This window comes from Cetorhinus maximus, chromosome 7 (assembly GCF_964194155.1).
Source record: "Cetorhinus maximus chromosome 7, sCetMax3.hap1.1, whole genome shotgun sequence".
Taxonomy (NCBI): domain Eukaryota; kingdom Metazoa; phylum Chordata; class Chondrichthyes; order Lamniformes; family Cetorhinidae; genus Cetorhinus; species Cetorhinus maximus.
Window position 1 is genome coordinate 61,543,624 of NC_135885.1, and position 27,656 is coordinate 61,571,279.

General features: G+C 45.2%; 1 protein-coding gene across 2 annotated transcripts in view; it reads right to left on the minus strand.

The window, feature by feature from the left end:
- Positions 1 to 440: 440 nt before the first annotated feature.
- LOC144682828 (PC3-like endoprotease variant B) overlaps positions 441 to 27,656 on the minus strand; it is an 898,333-nt gene continuing 871,117 nt past the window's right edge. For both annotated transcript variants that reach the window (XM_078545597.1, XM_078545598.1), the window contains exons 18-20: positions 10,071 to 10,240; positions 5,751 to 5,894; positions 441 to 4,354 (exon numbers count right to left, since the gene is read on the minus strand). In XM_078545597.1, the coding sequence (XP_078401723.1) occupies positions 4,286 to 4,354; positions 5,751 to 5,894; positions 10,071 to 10,240 (383 nt within the window). In that variant the 3' untranslated portion in view covers positions 441 to 4,285. The remainder of the gene's footprint in view (positions 4,355 to 5,750; positions 5,895 to 10,070; positions 10,241 to 27,656) is intronic.

A 27,656-nucleotide genomic window follows, 5' to 3' on the forward strand; every position in this document is an offset into this window, starting at 1 on the left:
ACCTCAAGATGTCCCAAAGGTCTTTAGAAACCAATAAAATACTTTTAAAATGTTGTCACTGTTGTAAAGTAGGAACTGCCTTCACCAGTTTCCACATGAATAAAACCTTTGATTTACTCAGAGCAATCCATTTTTGTCACCATTAGAAGTGTTGTTTTTGAAGCCATACCATTATAACCCTCCAAATGGTGCTTGATTCACCAAGCACCTTTTGGAACAGACACACAGCTGCCTCAGGAGAGGGGAAGAAAAGCATTAATACAGGAGCAGACTATGGCAATGATATGAAGTCAAAATATGTCTGGACACTAGAGTCAGCAAAATTCAAAGAACTTTGGATTGCTAACTGATATTGTATACCTGTTTTAATTTTGTAGTTTTTTGGATTTTAATTATGATATGAGTGCATTTGTGCAAAAAGAAACATGGTCTGTGTTTTCTCTTAGAGTTTTATTGGAAAGTAAAGGAAATTACAGAAGAAACTAAAAATATTATATAAATTACAAATCCCATGGCTCACAAAATATCTTGATGACAATTACATGACTGCTGGAAAATATTTTCTGCATTGTCATTGTTTCCGACTATGAAGAGTGGGGTACTTTTAAATCAGACCTCCTGGGTACTGAGCATAAGATGTATAAATTATAATGATAAATATGCAGCCCATTTATTTTAGCTGTCCACAGAAACCTGCTGTCCCCTATTAGCAGCACCTAACTGCCTGCTGATTGATTCTAAAGTTTTTGAATTTACACTTTTAGAAGATCATTCCAGGCACTAATAACTTTCTGCAGTTAAGACTAGTTTTCAAATTTTGCTTTGCAGCCAATAAGGGAAAAATAGAAACACCGGGGGTTAATTTTGACTTTGGCTGATGACATCAAATGAGCAGTATCGATTGAGACGTCCCATTATACATTTCTCCCAATTTTCATTTTTATTGACATCAAACAAGAGAAATTTGTAATAGGTGGCTGAAGTGATAGTGCCCACTTTACACCATCAACCAAAATCAACCTTCCCCGCCACCCACCACCCACCCACCCAACTCAGTTAGTGAATTGAATGTATTGGATAAATGTTGACAGTTCCATTGCAAATCAGTTGAGCCTGTGAAAGACCATATTTCCCCGTTTATCTGTCTCGCTAATATAGTTCGAACATAATCCGTTTATTCTCAAAAATAAACAGTAATAAATATGGAATCAATTTAGCAATATCAGTGTGATAGTATGTAAAGTTACCACCTGCCAATGTTCCACTGTGCTTTATATATTTTAAATCTCTTTTCTGTTGGGTCCCCCTTGTGCAATGTTGGAAAACTGAAAAGACAGACTTTCACAGTGCTGCAATGTAAACCAGTCAGTAGGAGGTGTGTGAAACTGGTCAGGGCTGACTCGCTTTTGAATTTCCCCAGTCTTATAATGGAAAAGGTTCCTTGTATCTGCTTGGAGGTACCCCTGATTGGATTGAGGTGGATCAAAAGTTCACCGTGTGGGGAAATGGGATCATAAACTCTTATTCCACCATAGAGTGACATTACAATTCTTTAGAGCTACTTTTAATTACACACACTTAATATATCTGAATTTTGATCTTTTGGTCTTGATACACTCTTGCAGGTTAAGAACATATATAAGTTAAGTGGGTTTACAAAACTACATGATGGTATGACATACACTATGATATCTCCTTAAAACATTTACTCAATTTTTTTCGTATCTAAAGTGTGCAATTGAAGAACATGGCTAACAAAATGCTTAAAGAGAAGATCAAATTATTGTGGCATTATTACACTATAAAGGCTTCTGCAGTGAAATGATTAATAAAAATGAGCAGGGATTATGTTCACAAAAAAAAAATCACATAAATGTTTCTTAATGATAAATTAGAGGGAGTAACCAATGTGAGCTCGCAACTTTTGTTAAGCAATTTCAGTATTATTCTATAAATCAAATTCAGAGTAGAATTCAGCTCTCCATATTATTAATAACAAGACAGTTAAATTTTCCACCAGTAATATTAAATTATGGATTATTGTATTATGAAGAAATCTGATTTGACACTACCTGCATACTGAATCATAACTGAAGATATCTTTATAAATTATCTAGTTTCATAGTTTAAGACTCAATTTATTTTAAGTCTTCTGTATTCAGCATAGATGGTAGCTGCCATTCTGTGTATTATTTAAAAATAATGGTTTAAGGTCTGTGTGATAATAATGCCTGAAGCAAAAGGAATATAATTGTTTTGGTCTAAAAAGCAATGTTGCTCATTAATAAAATTATAAACATTCCATTCACAAACCACAAACTTTTAAAAAGTGTTATTTTATTTTTTGACCAGGTAGTTAAATGGTGCTAAAACAAGTATCAAAGCATATTAAATCCCTTTCCAGGAAGGCTGATTCTCTGGGAAGGCTGATTGTCTGGGACAAATATGTGTTAAATCATTATTCTGGCTTATGCTTGTGGACTCCACTTCTGCCCAAGAAATGTCCTGTATACCTCACATCAGTCTGCAAGGGGCAGTTACAATTACTGATTGACACCCATCCTTCAGCATCAGTGTTTATGTCACCCCGTTTTCTTCCCACACTAATCCCTGCCCACTCAGATTATGCTGGTAGTTCAACTCACACACTGAGGAAATTATAGGTCCCAATTGGGTCAGCAGCAGCCGTAACTCTTGAAAAGACCCTGAACTAACGAGAGTGAAAATGTATAAACTGAACAATTCATTTGCTCAGTAGACTTTAAATGGTTAACATGGTTGCTGTTCAATTACTATTTACAGGTGGGTAGCGATTCTTCTTGGATGGCATTCCTGAGAAAATATTTCTAGTTCTTTTTTTTGGCAAGATAAATGCAGCACTGTTGTTCAGGCTTTAATAAGATTAATTTAGTTAATTTTAATACAAGTTTATTCACCATTTATTATAAATTCATGCAGTTCAAATTACTTGCTCTTTACGGACAGTATCTATTGCCTGTACTCTCTCAGTGAAGCTAAAGGCAGCACATTACTTTTCCTTTTTAAAGCAGTGAGTTGAACACCTCTAGAAATGTGAGTGAAAAGAATGACCCTGTCTAGAGCTCAGTAAAGATTAGTGCCTTCTGTCTATATGTGACAGTTAGAGGAAAGATCACTTTCACCAGGTGTAGTCAGCTGAAGTAATTGTTCGTATTGCCAGGAGCAGGACACACAGCATATCTTATTCCACAGGGTTTTAACAGTATATTATCATCAGAAACATCTGTTACTGAAAACAGAATATTCAACTTGAAAATAAATTGGGCCATGTATGCGTACAAGATGCAGATGAACTGTGAGCTTAAATCAGTCTTTCAATATTTCCAGACTGGAGAATTGAAAGTAGTAATTGAAAATTCTGGTATGCAAATCATGTACTAATTTGAAAACACTTATGCAGGATGCACAGTCTAGTACCGTCTTGGATACATATGCCTAGAATTACCAGGGGTTTTCCAATGGGAGATGGTCAGAATCTTTGGAGAGACAGGGTAAACACTAAAATGGCCATTTATGCAATTTCTCCAGGGTGTTCTGCTGATGTTCTGCAAAAGTTACAGAAGGAGATAAAGAGAATCCAATAGAATTTCAAGCTGTAATTTTGTATATTAGATAGCTATTAGTATCTTTTCTAAAGCCTTATCAAAATTATTCACCACCTTCCCCTCTCCAGAAAGATAGCACTGAACATTAGAAAAAGAGGAAGAAATACTGAGTTTGGACTTGGTCGAGTCACCCCCCCTCAAATATATATTGGATATTGAATTCATGATTATCTTGTTCCCTAAAAATACCATCAACTAGTATAGTGGTTTGTGAATGAAATATTTTCATTTACTGTGTATTGCCTTCTGAAGAGGCTTTAGGGGCAGAAATTTGTCTTGAGAGATAGTACTAAATGGATGTTATGGTATCAGCCACTGCCTCCCCCCTCCACTCCTGTTATCCTCCCTTCCCAATATTCAGTTGCACTGGCTTCAACAGAAAGGAATATTAAGCGGTACAACAACACCCTGTTTAGCGCTACTGCCTGAGGCAAATATTTACCCCTTTTATGTTAAGTATGATTTTACTTATTTTTGGTGGAGCTTTCAAATCTTTTCATTTTGTGTCATTGAGAATGTTCTGGTCTTGAATTATTTTCTTAAAGGTCTTCTCCATATTTTCCATCACCTTTGCCTTTTTGGACATTATTTGCTATGCTACTGCTCGAGGAAGCTATCAATGAAGATGCTGGATCCTTGATCTACTCTTCTGCAGCCACAGCAGGCAGTACATTGTTTCTTCGATATTCAGCCTGAGCTTCATCAATAGCCTGTGGCAGGAAAGTACTTCATTATTTAAGTGTTATACCCATATTTCAAATCCACTTTCTTTTCAAGGACTAAATTTGCTAAAATCTGCAACACCAATGAAAAGAAACATTTTTATCTAGTTAACTCTCATTACTAGTTGTCACAGAACCTTCAATCTAATTTTACTGCATTATTTTTGTAATGTTCACATATGCTTTTTCATGTATTGTCTATAGAATTAAAGAAATAAAAAAAGTGAAAAGAAAACAGCAGCACACTGAATATTTTAAAGAAAAACTATCACAGAGGTGAAAAGAACAAAAGACAAATCCTGAAAACCTGAAATAAAATCAGGCTAATGTTGGAAATGATCAGATCAGGAACAGAAAGCTACGTTAACATTCGAGCAGGATCCTGTCTTAGAACCATGTTATCTGAACTCAGTCTGGATGGCAATAAGATTGTTTAAATTGTAATAGGTGCTAGAGAAGGGAAAACTGGCCACAGTTCCTGACTGCTATCCAGTAGCCCCTGCTAAAAGTGGGCCAAAATGGAGGTGTCAGACGAGAGCAGGGCTGGGTTTGGCTCTTGGCAGTTTGCCAGCAGTCACTTACACATTAATAATGGTGACTTAGGTGAGATATTGAGGAGAAGTCAACACCTGCAGGAAAGGAGCAAACTGATGCAAAATATAAAATAAATGTCATATACCAGGGAAAACAGTTCAGTAGAATAAATCAGCAGCAAATTGAAACATTGAAGATAAGGGCTTCACTTTTTGAGGGCAGTAGGATCTTTTAGTACTACAGCAATCTCAACCCAGGTTTCTTTATCTCTTCATTCCCTATTTCAGTCATTACCCTTCTCTCTTAAAAAGGTTCTTTCATTGACTTGTACCCATTGCAAAATTGCTCTTAAAAAAGTTTTGCTTCTACATAGAAATCTAGCAAGCAACCACTTTGAAATGATCAATCACTTTAAAAAAGTTGAGAAACAAAGTATCTCTGTGTTTGGTTCCATGCATATTTATGAAAACCTTGCATCTTATCCCATGAGCTAACTTAAACAGTGCATAATCTGTGTAATGCCATGCAGATCACATTCCAGTAGGATGGGTGTAAGTACCCTGACTATCAAGTCATGGAACACATTACAACGATGCTACATTGTTTGCAATGGCCTTCTTAAGTTTATTTGAAGGATTAGATTTTTCATCAGTAGTTTTTCTATAAAATCAGTGATATAAACATGCAATCATATATAACTTCAATCCAGGTTAAGTAGAAGGAATGAGGGAGAGGTGGGGGTGCGTGAGTGCACTGCAAATGCCTGAAACGTTTGCCAGTCTACTAGCTATTTTGAACTCTGATTTTATGGCTCAGGAGGGGAAAAGTGAAAGAATGGATAGAAACTCACCAGCATTTCAACTTTACTCACTAGCAATGATCTTGCATTTTGAATATTTCTGTTAGTTTCGTTCAGCAGGGAGTACCAGAAATTCAGCAGAGTTTCTCCCAAGTTAGTGCTTGGAAAGCTTGTGTTTTTTACGTTTGCACATAACTGTTTTGGAACAAAACACAAATGACTTGTGATTCTCCTTCTTGCAATGCAAGGTTTAACAAGAACTGAACATAGACTGAATAATACATGCTAACATGTGCAAAAAGTACTCTTTTTTTGTTAGTAGTCACTTAAGAATCCTTAAGATTCTTGCACCAATTTTTAAATTGAGAAATCCAAGTGAACGACCAAACTTCTTAAGACTCTCAGTGCAGGACACTACCATGGCTGAAAAGAATAGGAAAACAGATGAGATAAATCAAAAAATCCTGATTGGGTGAGACCAAAAATGGATTTCAAAAGCCTGTAAAAGATTGTATGCATTGCTGAGGAAGGCAAAGAAATCCACTGAAGTGAATGGAAAGGAAAATTGGGAATTTTGACCTAGCAGTGAGAGTTAAAATCTACCATTAAGAGTTTGACCACAACTGACTTTAGTTTAACTGGTCTATGGTTACTTGGTTTACCTTTCTCACCATTCTTGAACGATGGTTACCTCCTAGTGCCATGGCACAATGGCCAGGATTTTCCGGCCCCGCTGTGGTGGGACCCGTCATGGGCAATCGGCGGCCCAGCCAAAATTCCATTGACAATCCGGGGTGGATGGAGCTGGAAAATCGCACCCCCACACCCAGTATGTTTATTTAAGAAGTATTGAAAAAACTGTGGCCTGAGCCTCTGGTGTATTCTCCGAAACTTTTCAGCCAGGGATGCAGGCCACCAGAGCATGGGTACTTAGCCACTTCAAGTTCTGTTAATTTTTTTTTTAAGAACCAAATCCTTTTCTAAATTTACTCCAAATAATTGTGCTATATCCCCCTCATGTACATCTGCATTCTCACTTCTAAAATCATTTGAAATTAAAGATTCAAATTATTTAAGTAATATCCTTGGCATACCTTTATCCTTTACCGTTAGGTTCACTCTTTCATCCCTGAGTAGTCTTATCATTTCTTTAACTATTATTTTACATATTAGGAGCTTGTAAAAACCTATACTATTTCATTTGTATTATAAGCTAGCTGGCATTGTATCCTCTTTAAGCTCTCAGAGTCATATAATTAGAGAATCATACAACACAGATGAAGCTCATTTGGCCCATCATGCCTCTGTTAGCTTCTTGAAAGAGTTATCCAGTTAGTTGCACTCACCTTCCCTTTCTCCAAAGCCTTGCAAATTCTTCCTATTCAAGTACATTTCCAATTTCCTTTAGAAAGGCACTAGTAAATTGGCTTCCACAATCTTTTAGGCAGTGGATTCCAGATCAGAACAGCTTGCAGCATAAAAAAAGAAAATCTAATCTTCTCTCTGGTTACTTTGTCTAGTATCTTAAATCTTTGCCCTCTGATCACTGACTCACTAGCCAGTGGAGACAGTTTCCCCTTATTTTTCTCTATTAAACCCTCATAATTTTGATACCTCTTTTTAAATCTCCCCTTAACCTTCAGTACTCTAAGGAGAGCAACCCCAGTTTCTCCACAATCTGAAGTCCCTTATCATTGGTACCTTTCTAGTAAAACTCTTATGCATGCTGTCCAAGGTGTTGACATCCTTCCTAAAATGCGGGGCTGGATTTTGTCATGGAGGAAGTTGCCTCGACAACAGGCCGGAAAGGTAGGGTAACCCCACCTCAGGCATTTCGGAGGGCCCCGACTGGATTTTATGTCCCTCAGGCAGCTAATGAGCAGCTGTCAAGGTCCCCCATCCCTTTAAGGGATGAGATCCCATTTCCAAGAGCTGCTGGTCAATCAGAGTCCAGCAGCTCTTCAGTCTCAGCACTGCCACAAGAAGCAGTGGCCAATGCTGGGACTGCACTCAGCCCATGGAATCAGCAATGCCCTTGGATCAAGGTAAGTGGGGTTGGGGGTTGCCAGGGCAAGTTAAGCAGGCCTAAGTAAGCATATGGGGTTGGTTGGTGAGGGTGGGCGGGGGGGTGCGGTTTGACAGGGGTGGGGGTGGTGTTGGTAGCCATTGCTGCCATGGGACCCCCTTGTGGACCACAGGGTGTCAGATTAGGAGACCCCCCGACACCCTCCCACCTCCCCAAGCCCATAGGGAGGCTGCAAAGATTCACCAGGAGGTTTCCCTATTCATCAGGGGGGCCATCCATCGCTGTTAAAATGCTTGTAGTGGCAGGAAGAGGCTCTTAATTGGCTGCTCAGTTGGCACAATTAGCCTCTAGGCAGGAGGACTGTTCTGCACATTCCCTGCCACTGGCAGAATGCCATGGCAGTAGGAAGGCAATGGGCATGTCATCCCCTGCCCTTTCTTCTGGATTTTCAGCCCCTCAGCCTTCCTACTTTAAGGAGAACAACCCCAGCTTCTCCACACAACTGAAGTCCCTCATTGTTGGTATCTTTCTCGTAAATCTCTTCTGCATGCTCTCCTTCCTAAAACGTGGGGCTGGATTTTGTTGGGAAGTAGTCCTGAATGCATTCCAAAAACCCATTCACTCTGACCACAAGCATTATCTTTAGTCCAGTCTAACTTGTGACAGTTGAAAACACTTATATGATAGACCTGATGTCAAGCTGATTACTGGATGCGAAACTCGTGGGAGAGGCACAATGCTGATTTTACACCCTGGCCAATATTGCTTATTAACTTCAATAGTGAGTAAATTTGGGAAGGACGCAAAATCAACATTGCACCATTCCATCTGTTTCCCGATTGACAGGATAGGTTAAAATTGGCCCCATTGGGCAGGGTGTAGAATCCATCTGATCATTTGGGTTTCCCACCTGGTGAGTTAGGTTAAAATCCCCCTATATTTCTATGTGTCTCTAGGTAATAGACAGGTGGAGACCTTTCCTATTTCCACTGTTTAGTGAACAGTAACACACACACTAAAAATTGTACAAATTCTCTTCCATATAGATTTTGACTTAATGCAATCCCTGGAACATCCTTGTATTCTAGCCCTTGTGATTGAAGCTTTATCAACATTGCAGCCCACCACCATTTCTTTCCTCACCATCTTTCCTGAAAATGTCATAACTAGGAATATTAAGCTCCAAGTTATCAACCAGAGAGGCATCAAGGCTGGTTGTCATGGGAAATGAAAGTGATATATTGATGGAATAAGGAATGGCTTCTGAGGCTAGGACTGCAGAGAGAGCTTTACTCTGTATTTAACAGAGTTTTACCAGGCCTGTAAGTGCTTGACACTAACACTGGGTGCCAAAAAAGTGTAAACTTGCCCCAGCACCAATAATGCTTAGCTTAATGAATACAAAAACAGAGTTAAAATAGAAAACATTGGTATTATGATTCTTTTTAATGTTATCATATGATGTTAAATTTAGTCAAAATACAAGAGTTTATTTTCCCAATGCTATTCCAATCGGATTCCAACACAATGGTGAGCAAGTTTGAGTTTTAATATTTTTAAATTTACCATGTCTCAGATTCCTGAAAACATGTTGTCCTTTAATGATTTAGACATAAATGAGGGATCACTTTTGAAATTTCTGAAATGAGGAAACACTTCACAGTGTTTATGGTTCTTACTTCTCTCATACAGCAATCTATACAATAAAATGACAGAAGATTGCAGCCCTGTTTTCATGATTAGTGAGTTTAACCTGAAGTCCTTCAGACAACAAGGATGCTAAATGAAAATTCATTCTCATTATAGCTTTATTTCTTTTGATATCTTAGAAGCAATTTTTTTAAAATTAGATTCACAATTTACTTTATCAGGAGAAAATGGAGGTATAGAGGGTAAAGGAATTTATTAGCATATCTGAAGTTTGTTGTCTTCTTGTATATATTAATAGAAATTAAATTATTAAACAGAAATATTGGTTGTATAGATAAATTTTCATTGGATGCTGATGTAATATGCCTTTAAGGGATATCAGCATGACATCACTAGAAGGGAAATGTGTCATGTGATCCAGTCTTAGTTTCACTTTGCTTTGAGCAGAGCACACACACAGCTCTGATGCCTTCAAGCTTTCTACCTATGTATCACTGTTGCCATGTGCCTAGTCTTAATAAATGAACCCAGAGCTTTATGAAATCCCTTAGGAGTGATTGGTGCCTTGTGTCTTGTACAGTAGATAAGCTCAAGGTATTATCTCCTTATAATAACACAACAGATGCCATAGAGTTTCAAAAACAAGTAAGCACAGTATAATTTAACAATAGATTTATAAAATGAAATGTCTTTACCTTTGAATCTGACCATGTAAAAGGAATATCATCTGCTTCCACTCTTCTAGTATTTTCATGAAAAAAAGCTTCAGCTAGTCGCCCATCTATTCGCTTTCGTTCCACCAAATTTCTGATATTTGCCAGCCTTTCATTGTTTTTACCATGTTGAATACTGTCAAGTTTCATAACTGTTCAGATAAGAACATAAGAATTTTCAGCATTAGCCCATTCCTTTTTGATAGGTCACAATCCAATGCATCTATCTTCTCGTAATAACTTTTCCCTCTCCAGAAACGTGTATGGTGACAGTTTAGCTACCATTTTTGCATTAATGCAAACAGAGTTTAGGTGTGCATCGATGCAATACAGGCAGTACAACCTGGGAGTTCGGGTCTGATCTGATTCCTAAGACTGAAACAGGAAGTGCCTCACAATCTTCAGTGAGCAGTAGTACAAATGCAAGCTGGTGTGAGGATATGTTTCAAAGTTCTAAGGCAGTCCACATCACATCTTGGCAGCTTTCTAAACATATTTCAGAATCTTTTTAATGCTGGAAAATTCCAACTCACTCTCTGATAATATTCCAAATTATTTGCCCATTGATTTGTGCATACATCCAGGCACAATTGAAGCTCCTTTGTTGTTGCTCTCACTGAGCTTCTCAAGGTACAGTAGCAGTGTAACTTGGTCTACAACATTGTGTTATGAAGACATACCATAACCTGTATCTGCAATAGAATGGCAATCTATTTGACTCTTGAGGCTATTTAAACTGGGCGAAATTGTCCCAGGTTTGACCTAAGTGCGATAGTGGGTAGGTAAAGCAACATTTTACCTGCCGGCCGCAATGGCGGCTTTTCATGCCGTATCGCTCCAAACCTGCCTCATTAATTATGCATTCCCAGGAAACACGCCGTTTCGATGGCAGGCGGGCTCCGATCTGCCTACCATGGCATCACCTCGCCGCTTTATCACGCCAGGTGCCATATTTAAAGCACAGCTGCACGCACACCTCTCAGTACTTCCAGCCCAGGACTGCTGCAAGTAGGACATGGCCCCGAGTTTAGTGACGCGTCCCTCAAGCTCCTTTTGGACACAGTGGAGGCCCACTGTGATGTCCTCTACTCCCACTCTGGCTGCAGGAGGGGCAGCAACATTACCACTCCGACTTGGTAGGCGATGGCAGTGGTGATCAGTACCAATGTTGCACAGAAGGGGTTGGCCATCCAATGCAGATAGAGGATAAATGATCTCATCCATGCAGCCAGGGTAAGGCAGTCATCTCATCACGCTAAACTCACACACTCAAGCCCATCACACATTCACTGGTATCTCACTTACTACCAGTTCAAGGGACATCAACACTTGCTCTTTAACACACAACCTCACATCTCCATCTCACCTCATCTCCTCTGGAGACTGCCTTCTCAGCCCTCACCATCTTGAGGGCACTTGCACAGATCAACTTGTGCCAACACACACACCCTGGGATACCCCCTTCCTCAGTACAGCCCTCGCCCTTCAGCCTCTTCCCTTGCCTAAGGCCGCTTCTCCCCGTTCCCCAAGCAAGCCCTAGCCCTGCAGCTGTACAAAGCCACCCCTGTCTTATGGCTGGTGTGGTAGGTAGAGCCCTGTCCATAAGCCCCCCTAAAAGTGATGAGGTGCTGTCTCCAAAGCCTGGCGCTGATGACTGCAAGTACTGCCGGAAGCAAGGTAGGCAAACAAACCTCGAAGTCCCAAGTGAAGTGCAGCTCGCCAGGTGCATGTCACTTATATGCAGTTGTGAAATACGTTGGCATGCAGTCACGCTGATGTGGGCAGACGATCCAGCGTGGGGGATGAGTCCGGTGGACTAGCCTTAAAATGATTTGCAGATATATTAGATCCTGACGTCCGATAGCAGGTAACGTGGCCCGCCATCGACAGGCTGAGTGGACGATCGCAAACTGGTTTCAAGATGTTGTGCAACCGATTTTTGGCCTTCTCACCATATTGTCCACTCACGCCGCCGAGCGCACCCAAAGCCAGCGGGCACAGAAAATTCCACCCGCTCTCTCCTTCACTGTCACTTCCTATAAATTTTATTTCTCTTTGTGAAAAATGTTGCATTTCCTTTTTCACACTTAACTTTCTAATTTTAATGGATTCACAGGTATTTTAATGCTTTGCCATAGTGAGCGGTTTGCCTGGATCACTTTGGTAATTCCCTTTACAAAATGTTATTTTGATGACCTTGGTTTTGTTCTCTTTTCTGAAGATAATAAGACTAGCTTCCTTAATTTTTCCTCATCATTTAATTTTCTGATACCCAGGGAGTGAATTAATGGATGGAAACCTTGACTCCTACCAATACATGGGATGGTGCCCTGGTTCACTGCTCCATGTAAGAGCTTCTCCTTTCAGGAGACTACATTGTATTTTTTGTTTAAAAACGACAGGCTAGGTATTATACGAAACAGGCAGTAAAAACATTACCCTTTCACTTGTAGCCTTGGATTCAAATCGCCCCCAAACAGATGGAACTGAATCCTGTTTTTTTGCCCTTCTATTAACTGCTAGGGAATTTTTTTTAGTGCATTTTCAGGATATGAGTGTCTCTGGCATTATTACCTATCCCTGAATTGAATGGATTGTTAGGCCACTTCAGAGCACAGCTTAGAGCCAACCATGCTGCTGTGGTCACATTTAGGCCAGACTGGATAAGGATGCAGGTTTTCCTCCCTATAGGGCATTAGTGAACCATATGGGTTTCTACAAGAATTCAACAACCTCACCCTTCATAATCAAAGCAAAATATGGTGGATGCTGGAAATCTGAAATTAAAAACAGAGGCCTGGATTTTCGATCCTGGTTCGAGTGCACAGAATCTGGAGAATTCCCTGGCTCCATGAACCTGAGCTTTAAAAATGGCTGCCTGGGTGTCGGATTTTCATTTGGGGGTATGAGCTGGATTAAAAGTCGGGGCGGACGACCCTGGAAGAACTGAGGAGATTGTCTGGTGCAGAGGCAGGCTGCATGGAAGGCCTGTCTCGGTGATCTGCCACTTTGTCCAAAATTTAAAAATAAAGAATAAAACATGAAACCCTCACCTCTCATTCACCCTCAAACCCCACACAGTCCTCATGCCCCATCCATGCCATCACCCACCACCTAGCTCCTCATACTGCGCATGCCTACCTATGCCCCTCCACCCATCCCAAAATAGTCCCTCACACCCTCCATGCAAACCTATGCCTCTCTAGCCACCCCATGGCCCCTCATACCCTCCATGCTAACCTAAGCTCTTGTAACCACCTCTGTGGACCCTCATACCCTCCATGCCAACCTATGCCGCTCCACCAACACCCCCTGGCCTTTTAAAGCCCCTATGCTAACTTATTGCCAACTTGTGCCAACCCATGCCCTCCACCCACCAATCTTTGCCCTTACACCTAACATGCCAACTCACCTGATATCCACCATGGGCAGACCTCAGGACCCATGCAATGAAGAGATAAAATTAAGTTGTATAAAATAAATTTCTAAGGGCAGAATTTTGTCCTTGGCAGTTAGGCTCGGCAGGGACGGTCAGGAAGCTGACCGCCGCCCACAGTCAGCACTGTACCGCGATTTCATGCTGGTGGGCCAATTAAGCTGAGCGCTGCCCGTGCGGGCGGGGAGGAGGAGGGCAAGCGGGCCGAGCACGAATTTCACACATGCTCGCGAGTGAGCACTGCATAATCTCCTTAAGGCATGGTAGGTTGGACAGGCAGCGAAAAATTTAGCTTAATTGATTATTTAATGGCCTGAACAGGCCTTTTAATTGTAGGCAGGTGTGCTGCAGACTCCGGCACGTGCCCGCTGACCGAACTATCACGCGACTGTGCATGGACGTCGGCACGCTCAGCCAACGTCAACACGTCATTTCATGCTTGAGTGGGTCGGGTGCACTCTCGCCTACCAAGCGAAAATTTCTGCCCTAAGTGTCGATTGCAGAATGCACCATATTAAAAAAAACACACGCATTCATACAAAACCCATTTACCACATTTACATTCTTTCAACTAAATAAAGCCTTATAACAGCAAACATTTCATTGAAGTACACAATCCTTTATAACAACAGGCATTGGAATTCAGAGTCCCACTTCAAGGAGTCTATACCATTTGTAGCTGTCAATCAAACTGTGAGATGGCAGGCACCAGAGTGTGATAATGGATGGATGTGAAATCAGTTATGCAGCACTAATCTAGTAATTGAAACTCCCAGGATGGAATTTTCTGTGATCGTTGGCGGCAATCTGTTTGGCGGCGCGAGTGGGCAATATGGAGAGAAGGCCAAAAATCGGTTTGCAATCATCCACTCTGCCTGTCAATGGTGGGCCATGTTTACTGCCATCGGATGTCATGAACTCCATTATAATACATCTGCATATCATTATAAGCCCAGCTCACCGGAATCATCCCACCATGCTGGATCATCCAAGCACATCGGCATGATTGGTCGCAAGGGTTGCCTGTCGGGCTTCAAGGTTGAGGCGCCATGCATTCAGGTGAGGGCACTGGCAAGTTGCTTTTTCCTGGCTGGCTGACAGTGCGGGACAAGGGCTGCCCTGCAGTTGAGGCGACTTTTGTGGATGGGGGGTGGCGGCAAGGGCTGCACTGTGGACTTGGCAGGGTTGGGGGGCAGGGTGTCAAGGGTAGTGACCATTCCCCCGCAGCTCAGACAGTTCAGACACAGCCACATTGACATGCTTGGAGTCGGGCCTCTAGCTGCTCTGCCCACTCAAGCAATGTAGAGGCATCAAAGTGCCACCAAGTGCTCCAGAGCTTTTCACCCCTCGGGCACAGACTGCAAACTATATGAGCATTTCAGTGGACTGCAGAATAGTTGGATGACTGAGCACAATGTACAAGCTCCTTGCTAAAACTGGCCATGGAGCAGTCACTGGTGGAGGCGCTCACCGCTGCTTGCAAAGTCATCATCCCGGTTTGGACCAATCTCCCCCATAGTTCAAGCTAACAGTGCTGCCTTACAGTGTTGGTGAGGAGAATGCCTGCGCCGGAGCTGAGAGCACAGCATGCAGTCCAATGGGAAAAGCTACCGGGCCAATCGGTCGGGTGGAGCGGAGTGGAGGAAGGTGGGGTTTCGGGCAGACATGCAGCGCACTGAGCTCTGGCCTTCCAAGTGGTTGCCAGCACTCTTTGGGATGCGTTGAGGGGCCATCAGACTAATTAACAAAGAGAGGCTCTTAGAACACCCAAGCTAACCCACATGATTCTCTCTTTCATCCTGGAGCATGGAACCTGGTAAACTAGCTGTATGCCTCATGGCGTACAGAGAGCAGACATGGAGGGCCTAGTGCACAAAGGGAGGAGCAGCACCCTCAGTAAGATTGGGCGGCTGGGGCTCCCGCACAGACGGCTGAGGAGCCACAGTGAGCCGGCGCTGGTTGGCGCCTAGCTAGACCCAGGGTCTATGGACACCACCTTTCATTCCGAGAACGAGTGTCGCCGAAGGCTGCGCATATCCAGGGAACTGGTTGGTCAGATCTGTCACCAGCTGCGGGTTTGGTGCCATGGGGACATGGAAGGCATCCACAGCCCGTGGACATAAAAGTAACAGTGACATTCAATTTTTACGCCAGTGGCTCCGTCAGGGCTCCACAGGTGACCTCTGTGGGACATCACAAGCCTCCATTCCAAATGCATTCATGAGGTCATGGATGCCATGTTCGTGGGGGCACACAAATTTGTGCGTTTCACCCGGAGCCAGGAAAGCCAGGACACAAGAGCACTGGGATTTGCCCAGATCTCAGGTTTTCCACAGGTGCAGGGTGCCATTGACTGCACTCATGTGGCGCTCAGATCTCCGTGGCAACAAGCAGTCAATTATGTCATCCGCAGGCAGGGCTTCTACTGAATGTTCAGCTGGTGTGTGACCACCACAAACGTATCCTGCACATGGTTCCCAGGGAGTGTCCACAACTCCTACATCCTCAGTAGGTCTCAGATCCCTGCAGTCTTCCAGGGTCCACAGATGTTGCAGGGATGGTTCCTTCGGGACAAGGGCTACCCGCAGAGGACATGGCTGATGACACCCGTGCCGCGGCCTCAGACTGCAGCAGAGCGAAGGTATAATGAGGCTTATGCTGCAGCTCACACCTTAGTGGAGCAAACCATCAGGATGCTGAAAATGAAGTTCCGGTGCCTGGGCCGGTCTGGGTGGAGCCCTGCAATATAGTCCACAGAGGGTGTCACGCATCATCATCGCCTGCTGTGCCCTTCACAACCTGGTGCTACAATAGGAAGAGGATCTGGCTGAGAAGGAAGTGGGGGAGCTGAAGGTCTCCTCTGATGAGGAGGATATCGACGGGGCTGAGGGTGAGGAGGTCCTCGAAGGCGGTGATGATAGGGATGAGGCCATTGCACTGGCAAGATGAGGCAGGCATGCTCGGGAGGCTCTCATAGCTGCTAGATTTGTGGAGGATGATGATGACATGCAGTGAGGTGACCCCATAGATCCTCACATTGCATCTATGAACGTTTGACTCTAGTCTGGCTGATGGCAGCGCACATACCCTCTGTGATAATGCTCCTGTCATGGAGACCCAGTGAAGGCCCTAATAGTTGTTCGATTGCAGGAGGATGATGATGACATGCAGCGAGGACACTCCATAGATTTTCACATAGCCTCTGTGAATGTCTGACTCCTTTCTGGCCAAGGGCAGCTCCCTTGCGCTCTGTGATCAGGGTCATATCATAGAGACGCAGCCATGAACCTTTAAAAGCATCTGATCCTTTGTCAGCCTTCAGCACCTGACCCCTTTAGGAGCACAGCCACTGGTCACAGATGCTGAAAAGATGGGGGCCAGCCCCACCTTAAAGGTGCTGAGAGCACACAGAGAGAATGATGGAACTCTGTGACGCCTGCCCACGACATTCTGGCAGTAATAACAAGTACCATCGAGGTGCAGGCATCAATATTGTGTCCAAGGAGTGTGAGGCGGGACCACCACTTTGGTCTGGAGGCTGCACAAAGCACAGGGAATAGGCCCTGGACTGAGACACCTGCCTTTATCTTGTGCAGGAACCAAGGTTTCACATCTGAGTGACAAGAACACTGTTCTTCAGAACAAGGAGCCATAGTCAGGGAGACATTCTTGGGAGTTTACTTCCAATAGTGAACATTATGTAAAAGTGATTAACATCAGTGCCTAGGCTGTGCAGCTAAAATCTTCTTAACTTTCCTAACCTAGTCTTGGTGCTCCCTGGACATCCACAGCGGGGGTGGAGGCAGCTGCTGACTGCTGCGCCCTGCCTATAATGATCTTGATGGGCGTTCTCTGGAGATCCAAGTACTGGAGGGCCCTGGCCTGCTTTTGGGGTCCTGCTGTGTGGCAGTGGCACCCTCCTCGGCCTGTGGAACTGGAGCTGCTGGGGTCAAAGGAAGAGGGGATTTGGATGGGCCAAACACCCCAGAGTCACCTGGATGGATGGCCCCGGGGTGTGAACCTGCTGACCCTCCTCCCTATGAGTGCCTGAGGGCCCCTGGTTATCTCCTTGAGGAGAAGGGGAAGCTGCAATGAGATTGAGCTGCCCCGCACCCCTCTCATGTAGAACTGCTGGAGGCCAATTATCAGTGATGGAGTTCAGCCCGCGCAGTGCAGGAGCGATGTCCTGGACCAAGGTCTCCATGGCGGCTGCCATCCTACCAGTGTTGACCTCGGTGTGTTGGCATGCTGGCACTATCACCTCAGACTGAAGACAGACTGACTCCTCCATTGTGCCTTGCAACCTGAGGAGCACAGCAGGCACCCCTTCCTGATGTTCCCGAGCTTGCCTTTGCAGCTCCAGCAACTGCGACATGACCGAGTCCAGAGGCTCATCATCTGACTCGGACTCAGCAATGTTCTGGCCTCTAGCAGTCCCCCAAGTGCTGGGCACCTGGGAAATCCCTGCCACCACCTGCTGTGGATCAGACAGTGCGATGTGCTCACCAGGTTGTGATCCCGAGGCTACTCTAGAGCAAGGTCCCACTGATGTGTGTGTCTCTGCGCAGGTGGAGGGTGTGGGTGAGTGCTGTGATGGGACTTCACTGAGAGTGTCATCAGATTCTTCTTCCAATGTGTTTTTGGTACTTGATTGGTGGCTCTGGGTCATGGACTCCCTCGACCTTTTCCCAGATGTGCCAGTGAAAGTAAGGAGAGATAATTAGTGCATGGCAGTAGCCTGTGAAACAGGACACATCACTCACTTGGTTGACCACTGCCGACCTCACCACCAGCACAGGAACCATCCAGATCTTTGCCAGCCAGCTGGATGGCTCTATTTTCAAAGTCCATGAGGACCTTCATTTCAGGCATTCCTCCAACCTCTTGACGTGTGTCAGCTTGTCCTGCATGAATACCTATGGACAGAGTGTATGCAGGATGCCTGCCAGGCCACATGATGAGCATGCCTGGCATGTGTGGGTGGTGAGCGGTCCCATGGATGGGATGAGGACAGTGAAGATGTGTGTGAGAGAGTGACTGGTGATGTCCCTTGAAGTGGCAGTGAGTGAGATCCCTGTGGATATGTGATGGGTTTGAGTCTGTGTGAGTTGAGAGTGATGAGAAGAGTGACTTATCCTGGTGGAATGGAGGAGATCATTCATCCTCTTTCGGCACTGGGTGGCTGTCCTATTTTGCAGGGCGTTGGCACTGACCACGGCTGCCGCTGCCTCCTATGCTGGATTGGTGATGTTGCTGCCCTCCCTGCAGTCAGAGGGGGTGGATACAGGACATCACAGTGGGCCTCCATGGCATCCAAAAGGCGCTCGAGGGACCCGTCACTAAATTGGGGGCTGCAGTCTTTTTGCCTTTCGGAGCCATATCTTCTGTGCAGCAGTACTGGGCTGGAAGCACTGAGAGGTGTATGCATGGCTGCACTTTAAATATGGTGCCCAGTGTGATGAAGTGGCAAAGTGATGGCATGGCGGGCAAACGAGAGTCTGCCCGCCATTGAAACAGGGTGCTTCCCGTGAATGCATTCGTCAGGCGGATTTGGGACAATATGGTGTGAAAAGCCACCCTTGCGGCCAGTGGGTAAACGTTCTTTGTCCCACCCACTACCACATTTAGTGCAAATATGGGATGATTCCGCCCTCAGGTTTATGTCAACAGACAGAGTGAAATAGCAAGCAGTGATTTTGTTTCAACACTCCAGATACTTTTTTTCAAAGATTTAAAGGGCAAGATTTTTAAATGCCTTGATAGCATCATAGATGCCAGTCTTCTGCCAATTCAATTCACTCTATGTGATATCAAAAAATGACTGAAGGCACTGGATATTGCAAAGGCTATGGGCCCTGACAATATTCTGGCAATAGTACTGAAGACTTGCGCTCCAGAACTTGGTGCGCCCCTAGCCAAGCTGTTCCAGCACAGTTACAACACTGGCATCTACCTAGCTATGTGGAAAATTGCCCAGAAAAATTGTCCTGTGCACAAAAAGCAAGATAAAATCAACCTGGCCAATTACCGCCCCATCAGTCTACTCTCAATTATCAGTAAAGTGATGCAAGGGGTCATCAACAATGCTGTTAAGCGGCATTTTCTTAGTAATAACCTCCTCACTGATGCTCAGTTTGGGTTCTGCAAGGCAACTCAGCTCCTGACCTTATTACAGCCTTGGTTTAAACATAGACAAAGGAGCTGAACTCCTCAGGTGAGGTGAGAGTGACTGACCTTGACATAAAGGCAGCATTTGACTGAGTGTGGAAATTCTCACTCTTAACAATTAAGACCCCTAGCAAAACTGGAGTCAATGAGTATCAGAGTGAAAACTCTCCACTGTAGGGAGTCATACCTAGCACAAAGGAAAGGTTGTGGTTGTTGGAGGTCAATCATCTCAGCTTCAGGACATCACTGCAGGAGTTCCTCAGGGTAGTGTCCTAGGCCCAGCCATCTTCAGCTGCTTCATCAATGATCTTCCTTCCATCTTTAAGTCAGAAGTGGGGATGTTTGCTGATGATTGCACAATGTTCAGCACCATCCGCGACTCATCAGGTACTGAAGCAGTCCATGTCTAAATGCAGCAAGACCTGGACAATATCCAGGCTTGGGCTGACAAGTGGCAAGTAACATTCACGCCACACAAGTGCCAGCCAATGACCACCTCTAACAAGAGAGAATCTAACCATCACTCCTTGACATTCAATGGCATTACCATCGCTGAATCCCCCACTATCAACATCCTGGGGGTTACCATTGGCCAGGAACTGAACTAGGCTAACCATATAAATAGCATGGCTACGAGACTGACTCCCCAAAGCCTGTCCACCATCCACAAGGCACAAGTCAGGAGTGTGATGAAATGCTCTCCACTTGCCTGGATGAGTGCAGCTCCAACAACACTCAAGAAGCTCAACACCATCCAGAACAAAACAGCCCGCTTGATAGGCACCCCATCCACAAATGCTCACTCCCTCCACCAGCAGCGCACAGTGGCAGCAGTGTGTACCATCTACATGATGCACAGCAGAAAATCACCAAGCCTCCTTGGACAGCACCTTCTAAACCCACAACCACTATCATCTAGAAGGACAAGAGCAGCAGACACATGGGAACACCATCATCTTGAAGCCCCCCACCAAGCCACTGACCATCCTGACTTGGAAATATATCGCTGTTCCTTCACTGTTGCTGAGTCAAAATCCTGGAACTCCCTCCCTAAAAGCACTGGTGTGTGCCTTCACCAAATGGACTGCAGCAGTTCAAGGCAGCGGCTCACCACAACCTTCTCAAGGGCAATTAGGGGTGGGCAATAAATGGTGGCCTAGCAGGCAACGCCCACACCCCATGAATGAATATAGTAAAAAAGCTCCCTTTGACAGCTGCTTTTGGCAGCTCCACTTGACACTTTTGTCAGGTTCCTTTGACGGGCCCTCTTGACACTTTTGACAGACCTCTTTGACAGATGCTTCTGACAGTTTTGACAATTGATTTTGCTAGGTCTGTTGACAGTTCCAATGAGCTAGACAGTAATGAATTGATGCACTTTTTATGCACATTTATGTCACCTTTTAATAATTCCAAAGGGCACCTGACCTTCACTAAAAGGCATCTTACCTCCACCAATGGGCACCTTACCTTCCCCACACGTGTCCCAGGACCAGATCCAAAGGGGTAGTTTACCTCTCCAAAGGTGTACCCTGGCTATCCAATGGAATCCACTAAGTTCAGGCCTGCTCTTGCCAGGTCTAATCTGCACATTTCAGATTTCACACTCCAAGGCTGCCAAAATCGCACTTCCGTGGAGGCAGCTGATGATTGGTCAGCTGCCTCCGTAAAACACTCATGTGCAAAATGTGCCCCACCTCCATTTCTGCCCCTGCAAAAATGGGAATTGCCCTGTTTGGAGGCAGGAATGATTTTCAGCCACTCTTGCCAGGACGGAGAAGCTCTCTGTCATGGCTAAAATCTGGATCAGAAAGTGCTGGTTATACTCAGCAGCTCTGGCAGCCCCTGCGGAGAGAGAAAGAGAGTGAATGTTTTGAGTCAAAATTGACTCTGCTTCGAAGAAGAGTCATATTCAACTTGAAATGTTAACTGTTTCCTTCTCTGCAGTTGCTGGCAGAGCTGCTGAGTATATCCAGCGCTTCCTGTTTTTAGTTTTACCTTCATGGTCACTTTTGCTGATACATGCTTCTTAATTTCCCAATTTAAAAAAAAAACTTTGTTCAGATTCTCATACCACCATGGCTGAATTTATCAAATCATATTCTCTCAATTATTAGTCCCAACCTCTGGATTACAAATCTAGTATCATCACCACTCCAGTATAGTACCACCCCATGAAATGAATTTGGGCTGTCTCATGATAATTTCTAATGGGCACATACTCACTGCACAAAAATGACTGTAATTTGTCACAAATTGCTATATGGGGAAGGTTTGCTCTCTGTGCCAGGTGCAATGAAATCATAAGCAGAGTTACTATTTCATTATACCCAGTGCGCAGAGCAAATTTTCTGCTTAAATTGGGAACTCATTGCGGAAAACCAATAAGGATAGTTGGTAGCTGGTAAAGAAAGGAACTAAAATTACAGTAGTGCAATGTGACACTATGGTTAAAACACTGCTGAGACAGAGAAGAGGAAGATTTCTGTTTAAGCTAACATTGTTTAACACCTCTTGAGTACAAAAGTTGAAAAAAGATCCCATTCCTCAGAAGTGACGAAGGACGTTGTCGCCAAATTTGCTAACGACACAAGGAAAGCAGGTTGTGTGGAGGGCACAAAGAGTCCAAAGTGATTATAAATAGGTTAAGGAAGCGGGCAAAAATTTGGCAGATGGAGTATTTTGTGGAAAATATAAGATTATCCACTTTGATAGGAAGAATGGAAAAACAAAATATTGCTTAAAGGGTGAGATTCTACAGAATATTCAAGTGCAAAGGGATCTGGGTGTCCTTGCATGCGAAACACAAAAAGTCTGAATGCAAGTAATTAGGAATGGAAATGGAATGTTGGCTTTTATTGCAAAGGGGATGCTGTATAAAAGTAGAGGAGTCTTGCTACAATGGTACAAAGCTTTGGTGAGACCGCACCTAGAGTACTCCGCACAGTTTTGGTCTCATTAAGGAAGGTTATACTTACATTGGAGACAGTTCACAGAAGGCTCACTAGGTTGATTCCTGGGGTGAAGGGGTTGCCTAATGTGGAAAACTTGAAGAGGCTGGGCCTATACGCATTGGAGTTTAGAAGAATGAAAGGTGATCTTTTTGGCACTAAGAGTGAGTCTGATGCTGAGAGGATGTTTCCTCACGTGGAAGGGTCTAGAACTAGGGGGGGGGCATAGTTTCAGAATAAGGCCTTTCTCATTTAAGACTGAGAGGTTCTCAGAGGATGGTGAATCTTATGAATTCTCTACCCTAGAGAGCAATGGGGGCTGAGCCACTAATTATATTCAATTGAGATAGACAGATTCTTGAACTATGGGGAAGTTAAGGCTTATGGGGAACTACAGGAAAGTGGAGTTGGGGCAAGATCCAATCAGCCATGATCTTATTGAATGGTGAAGCAGGCTTAAGGGGCCATATGGTCAACTCCTGCTCCTATTTCTTATGTTCTTATTTTCTTATCTACACTGTACATGATTAATCATGCCAGTAATCAAACAAGCATTTGAAAACAAATTAATCAACTGGCAAACTTGAGTTAAGTGCGTATTTTAATCAGAGGCCTGAATATTTATTACAAAAACAGCAATTAGAAGGCCAGTCTTCTAGAGCCTGAAGGACTCAATGTTATTTTACATTCCGGCTATATGTTAAATAAAACAAACTAAGAGAAACTACAAAAGAAGAAATCACACTGAAACAATCTGTATCTGGAAAGTATGAACACTGTTATCTGCCAGCTTTTGTACTCAATTACAAATTCAATCTCTTTACTTGATGCTGTTCTCACAAACAATTGTAAATTAATTTACCATTATAAAAAGTAACAGACCGATTATTTGCCTCAGGCAGTGGAGGGAAACTGACAATCTTACTGGAAGCAACAAACACCCTGGGAATTAGAAAAAAGGCCAGCTGTTCTGGGATGAACATTCCTGCCTCACTTAATGCTCGGCCGAGGTTGTGTTTCTCAATCATGTCCACAGAAATAACTGCAAAATAGCCTTTCTTGATCCTATTTCAACAAGAGTTGAGGTCTGTAATACTTTCAAATCCAGTGACTCAGCTAAATTGAGAGGCAGCAATAAGCTTGCAATACAAAGTAAACAAACTATAAATTTAATGTAGAACATCAAACACCAAAATGTGTATTTTCCTCAGATCCTTTGGTGAAATAGCTTTAACACCAGAAACAATGAGAGCAAATATCCCATTTGTACTGAGAACTTCTGTGTGTTTCCTTCTTTCCCAGTAGAGAGAAATTTGCCAGGCTCCTGATATTCAATTTGCTTTGAATGATTCCTGCCCGATTTGGTACAAAAGCCATTTCAGAGCTATGTCTCACCAGTGTTATGTTCAGAATGAAAGAAGAAACAACATGTTCATTAACTGTTCAAGTAATGATATGTCTTTGCCCAATATTTTGGTCAAAACAGCAACAACCACAACAGACTAACACAACTAGTTATTCTGTCCTGATCTTTGGCTGTAGCACTTTCCCAATATTCTGTAGCCATTATCTTACTGGCATTCAGGTAAGCATATGCATGCTAAGTATTTTTAGTTTTGTCTTTTCCGATTTCAAAAAGATTTTATAGGCTACATTGAGTTTAAGAAGGAAAGACACACTTAGGATGGAATTTCCCATGCCCGCTGGTGTCGGGCATGTTCGGTGGCGTGAGTGGACAATATGGCGAGAAGGCCAAAAATTGGTTTCGCAACGTCGTGAAACCAGTTTGCAAACCTCCGCTCTGCCTGTCAATGGTGAACTGCATTTTCCGCTGTCAGACGTTGGGAACCTCATTGTAATACATCTGCATATCATTATCAGCCCAGCTCACCAGAATCATCCTCCCACGCCGGATCATCCGAGCACGTCGGCAGGAAAACACGCCAGGGCAGAACACATCTTGACAAGTGCGACATGCAGAAGTCAGGGCTTACCATCAGGGCTTTGCTCACATCGTGGACATCCGAGGAGTAGAAGATGCTGGTGCCCAACAGCAATGGGACCCTGGAGGAATGTCCATGGCATGCTGGCTGGATTCCCATGGACATGGCTCCGCCATAAAGCAGCTCACGGAAAGTGGAAAGTCACCACTGAGGATCTGCTCACAACAGATGATCATCGAGGGGCTGGAGAGGAAAGCCAGCTGTGTTTGGGAGAGGGAGATGTACCGGGGATCGGAGAGGAAGGTCTAGGATCGACTGGGAGAGGAAGGTGCGTCAGGGGCGTGAGATTGGAAGGGGGGGAACAAATGTGTCCGGGTGGGAGGTTGGGAGGGGGGGAACAAAGGTGTCGGGGGGTGAGATTGGGAGGGGGCAAACAAAGGTGTCTGGGGGGTGGTTGGGAGGGGGGAAACGAAGGTGTCGGAGGTTGAGGTTGGGAGGGGGGAACGAAGGTGTGGAGAGGGTGAGTTTGGGAGGGAGGAACAAACATGTCGGGGGGTGAGGTTGGTAGGGGGGGAACAAAGCTGTCAAGGGGAAGTGAGGTTGGGAGGGGGGAACAAAGGTGTCACCGGGGTGAGGTGGGAGGGGAACGAAGGTGTGGAGTGAGTGAGTTCGGGAGGGAGGAACAAAGGTGTCGGGGGGTAAGGTTGGGAAGGGGGAATGAAGGTGTCGAGGGGCGAGGTTGGGGGGGTGAGCGAAGGTGTTGGGGGGTGAGGATGGGAAGGGGATAGGGAGAGGGTAACAGGGGAGAAGATGTCAGCTGGGGAGGTAGGTGTAAGTGGGGAGGAAGGTGTAAAGGAAGGAGTTTGGAGAGGGGAAGGAGTCTGGAGAGAGGAAGGAGTCCAGGGGCAGGAAGGAGTCCAGAGAGGGAAGAAGAAGGAAGTTGGGAAGAGGGAAGGAGTAAGGCTGGGGAAGAAGCAAGGGTGGAAGAAGGAGTCAGGAAGGGGGAAGGACTAAGGGGGGGGCAGTCTGGAGGGGGGAGGGGGAGGGGAGGAGTTCCAAGTGGGGGGGCGGGGGGGTGCGGGGGGAGTCTGGGGGGGATGGGAAAGGAGTTTCAGGAAGGGAAGGAGATCCAAGGAGGAAAGGAGTCCGGAGGTGGGGATGTCCAGGTGAACGTGCAAGGGAGGGCTCTGTTGAGTCCATGACTGCCTCCTGGGGAGTGAACTGAGGGTGGGTGTGCTAGGAGGGAATGGTGAGAACGACCAAGGGCAGAGTGAGGCGGTAGGGTGGGAGGGTGAGGGTGTGATGGCATCAGTAGAAAGGAGGGTGAGGGTGGTTGGTGGGGACTCAGAGGCAGACATGGACCCTGGAGGTGGGAAGGAGGAGGTCGGGGAGGTTAATGTGGTTGGGGGTGGGATTTTCAGGAAGGAAGGGAATGTGCACATTCACCTGGACATCCCCAAAAGAAAAGGGTTGTGGCTGGTAGGTCATGGAGGGGAGGTGGAAGGTGATGCCGGTAGGGTGGTCGACAGTGATGGAGGAAAGGAAATGGGTGACTGGGGAAGGGGAAAGGATGAGGGACCTGAAGAAGAATGGTAGACGCACCATGCTTGCAAATCCGAAAGTGAAACGAGAATCGTGATGGGTGAGAACAGGTGCTGCATGGGAGTGTGATCAGTGGGTGGGTGGAGATGCAGGTCAGCTCAGATGGACAACTGAAAGAGACCCTCAGCAGACAGCACTGAAAATGCTCAGGACATTGAGATGAGTGTGATGCAGGAAGGATCTGCGTGCGTGGGAGGGAGCTTGCACGAGGCACCGAAAGACGCTGACACAAACACAGCTCTCCCTCCAGAATCACTCATGGGCCAGCTGCATGCAGCTGAACTACTAGTGGCAGGTGGCGGGGGGTGGGGGTGGGGGATGGGTGCGCAGAATAAGTTGGGAGGACTCATGAAGCCTGTCAATAAAGCTGAAAGACACCATTACACATTATTCAGCAAAGTGAATATATTTTCAGATTCTGTGCAACCAACTGTGATCAGAATTTCTTAAGTTTTGAATGTCTTAGACTTCTAGGTGCTACTCTGATATCCACAGCAGGGGTGGAGACAGACTGTGCAATGGTTGGCCCTTTGCCTCTGGTGACTTCACTGTGGGTCCTCTGGAGATCCAAGGCCTTGGGGGCCCTGGTTTGCTTTGGCTGCCCTCCTGTGGGCCAGCCGCTCCCTCTGCGGTGACCGAGGATGAGATTGAGGGGGTCACAGGCAAAGGGGACTTGGAGGGAGTGGACAGCCTCTGAGATTCCTGAGTGGATGATCCACAGGTGTCCAGCTGCCGCTTCTCCTCCCTTTGTGTGGCCAAGGGCACGCCTGACTCCTTGAGGGGAAGGAGCACCTGGGGGGATGTCGAAGTGTTCCGTCTCCCTCTCACGTTGCCACTGCAGGAATTTACTCATCGCTACCGCGATGGAGTGCAGGTCTGTGTGCGTCTCTCCATTCTGCTGGACCAGGGTCTCCATGCCGTCCACCATCCTCCCATGGAGACCTCCATATGCGCATGTGTGGGCACCACTTCATCAGAGAGCAGGCGGACACACTCCTCTGATTTGCGTGCCACTCTGTTGAGGGCTTCCAACAGCTCTGTGTGATGTTCCCCCACCTTCTGCTGACTCTCCACGATGAATTGGAAAACCGAATCCAAAGGCTCACCATCTGACTCGGACCTCGTAGGTGTCTCTTCCCCAGCAGTCCTCCAAGTGCCAGGGAGATCGACTGAGCTTGCCTCCTCCTGCTGTGGACATGTGTCCATTCGATGATCACCAGATTGTGAACCCAAGCCTGCTCTAGGTCTAGGTCCCATTAAGGTGTGTGTCTCTGCACTGGTGGAGTCTTTGAGTAAGTACTGTGATGGGTCTTCCAGGTTGCTTATTTCCAGCTCTGCAATGGAGGATGTGTCCTGTTGGCTGGAGGTGAGGACGTGGATGGAGTTGAGGGACTCGCTGGCTGAGGGTGTTGGTCGCTTGGCAGAGCTCCCTGTGAACCAAAGTAGAGGTAATTAGTGCATGGCAGAG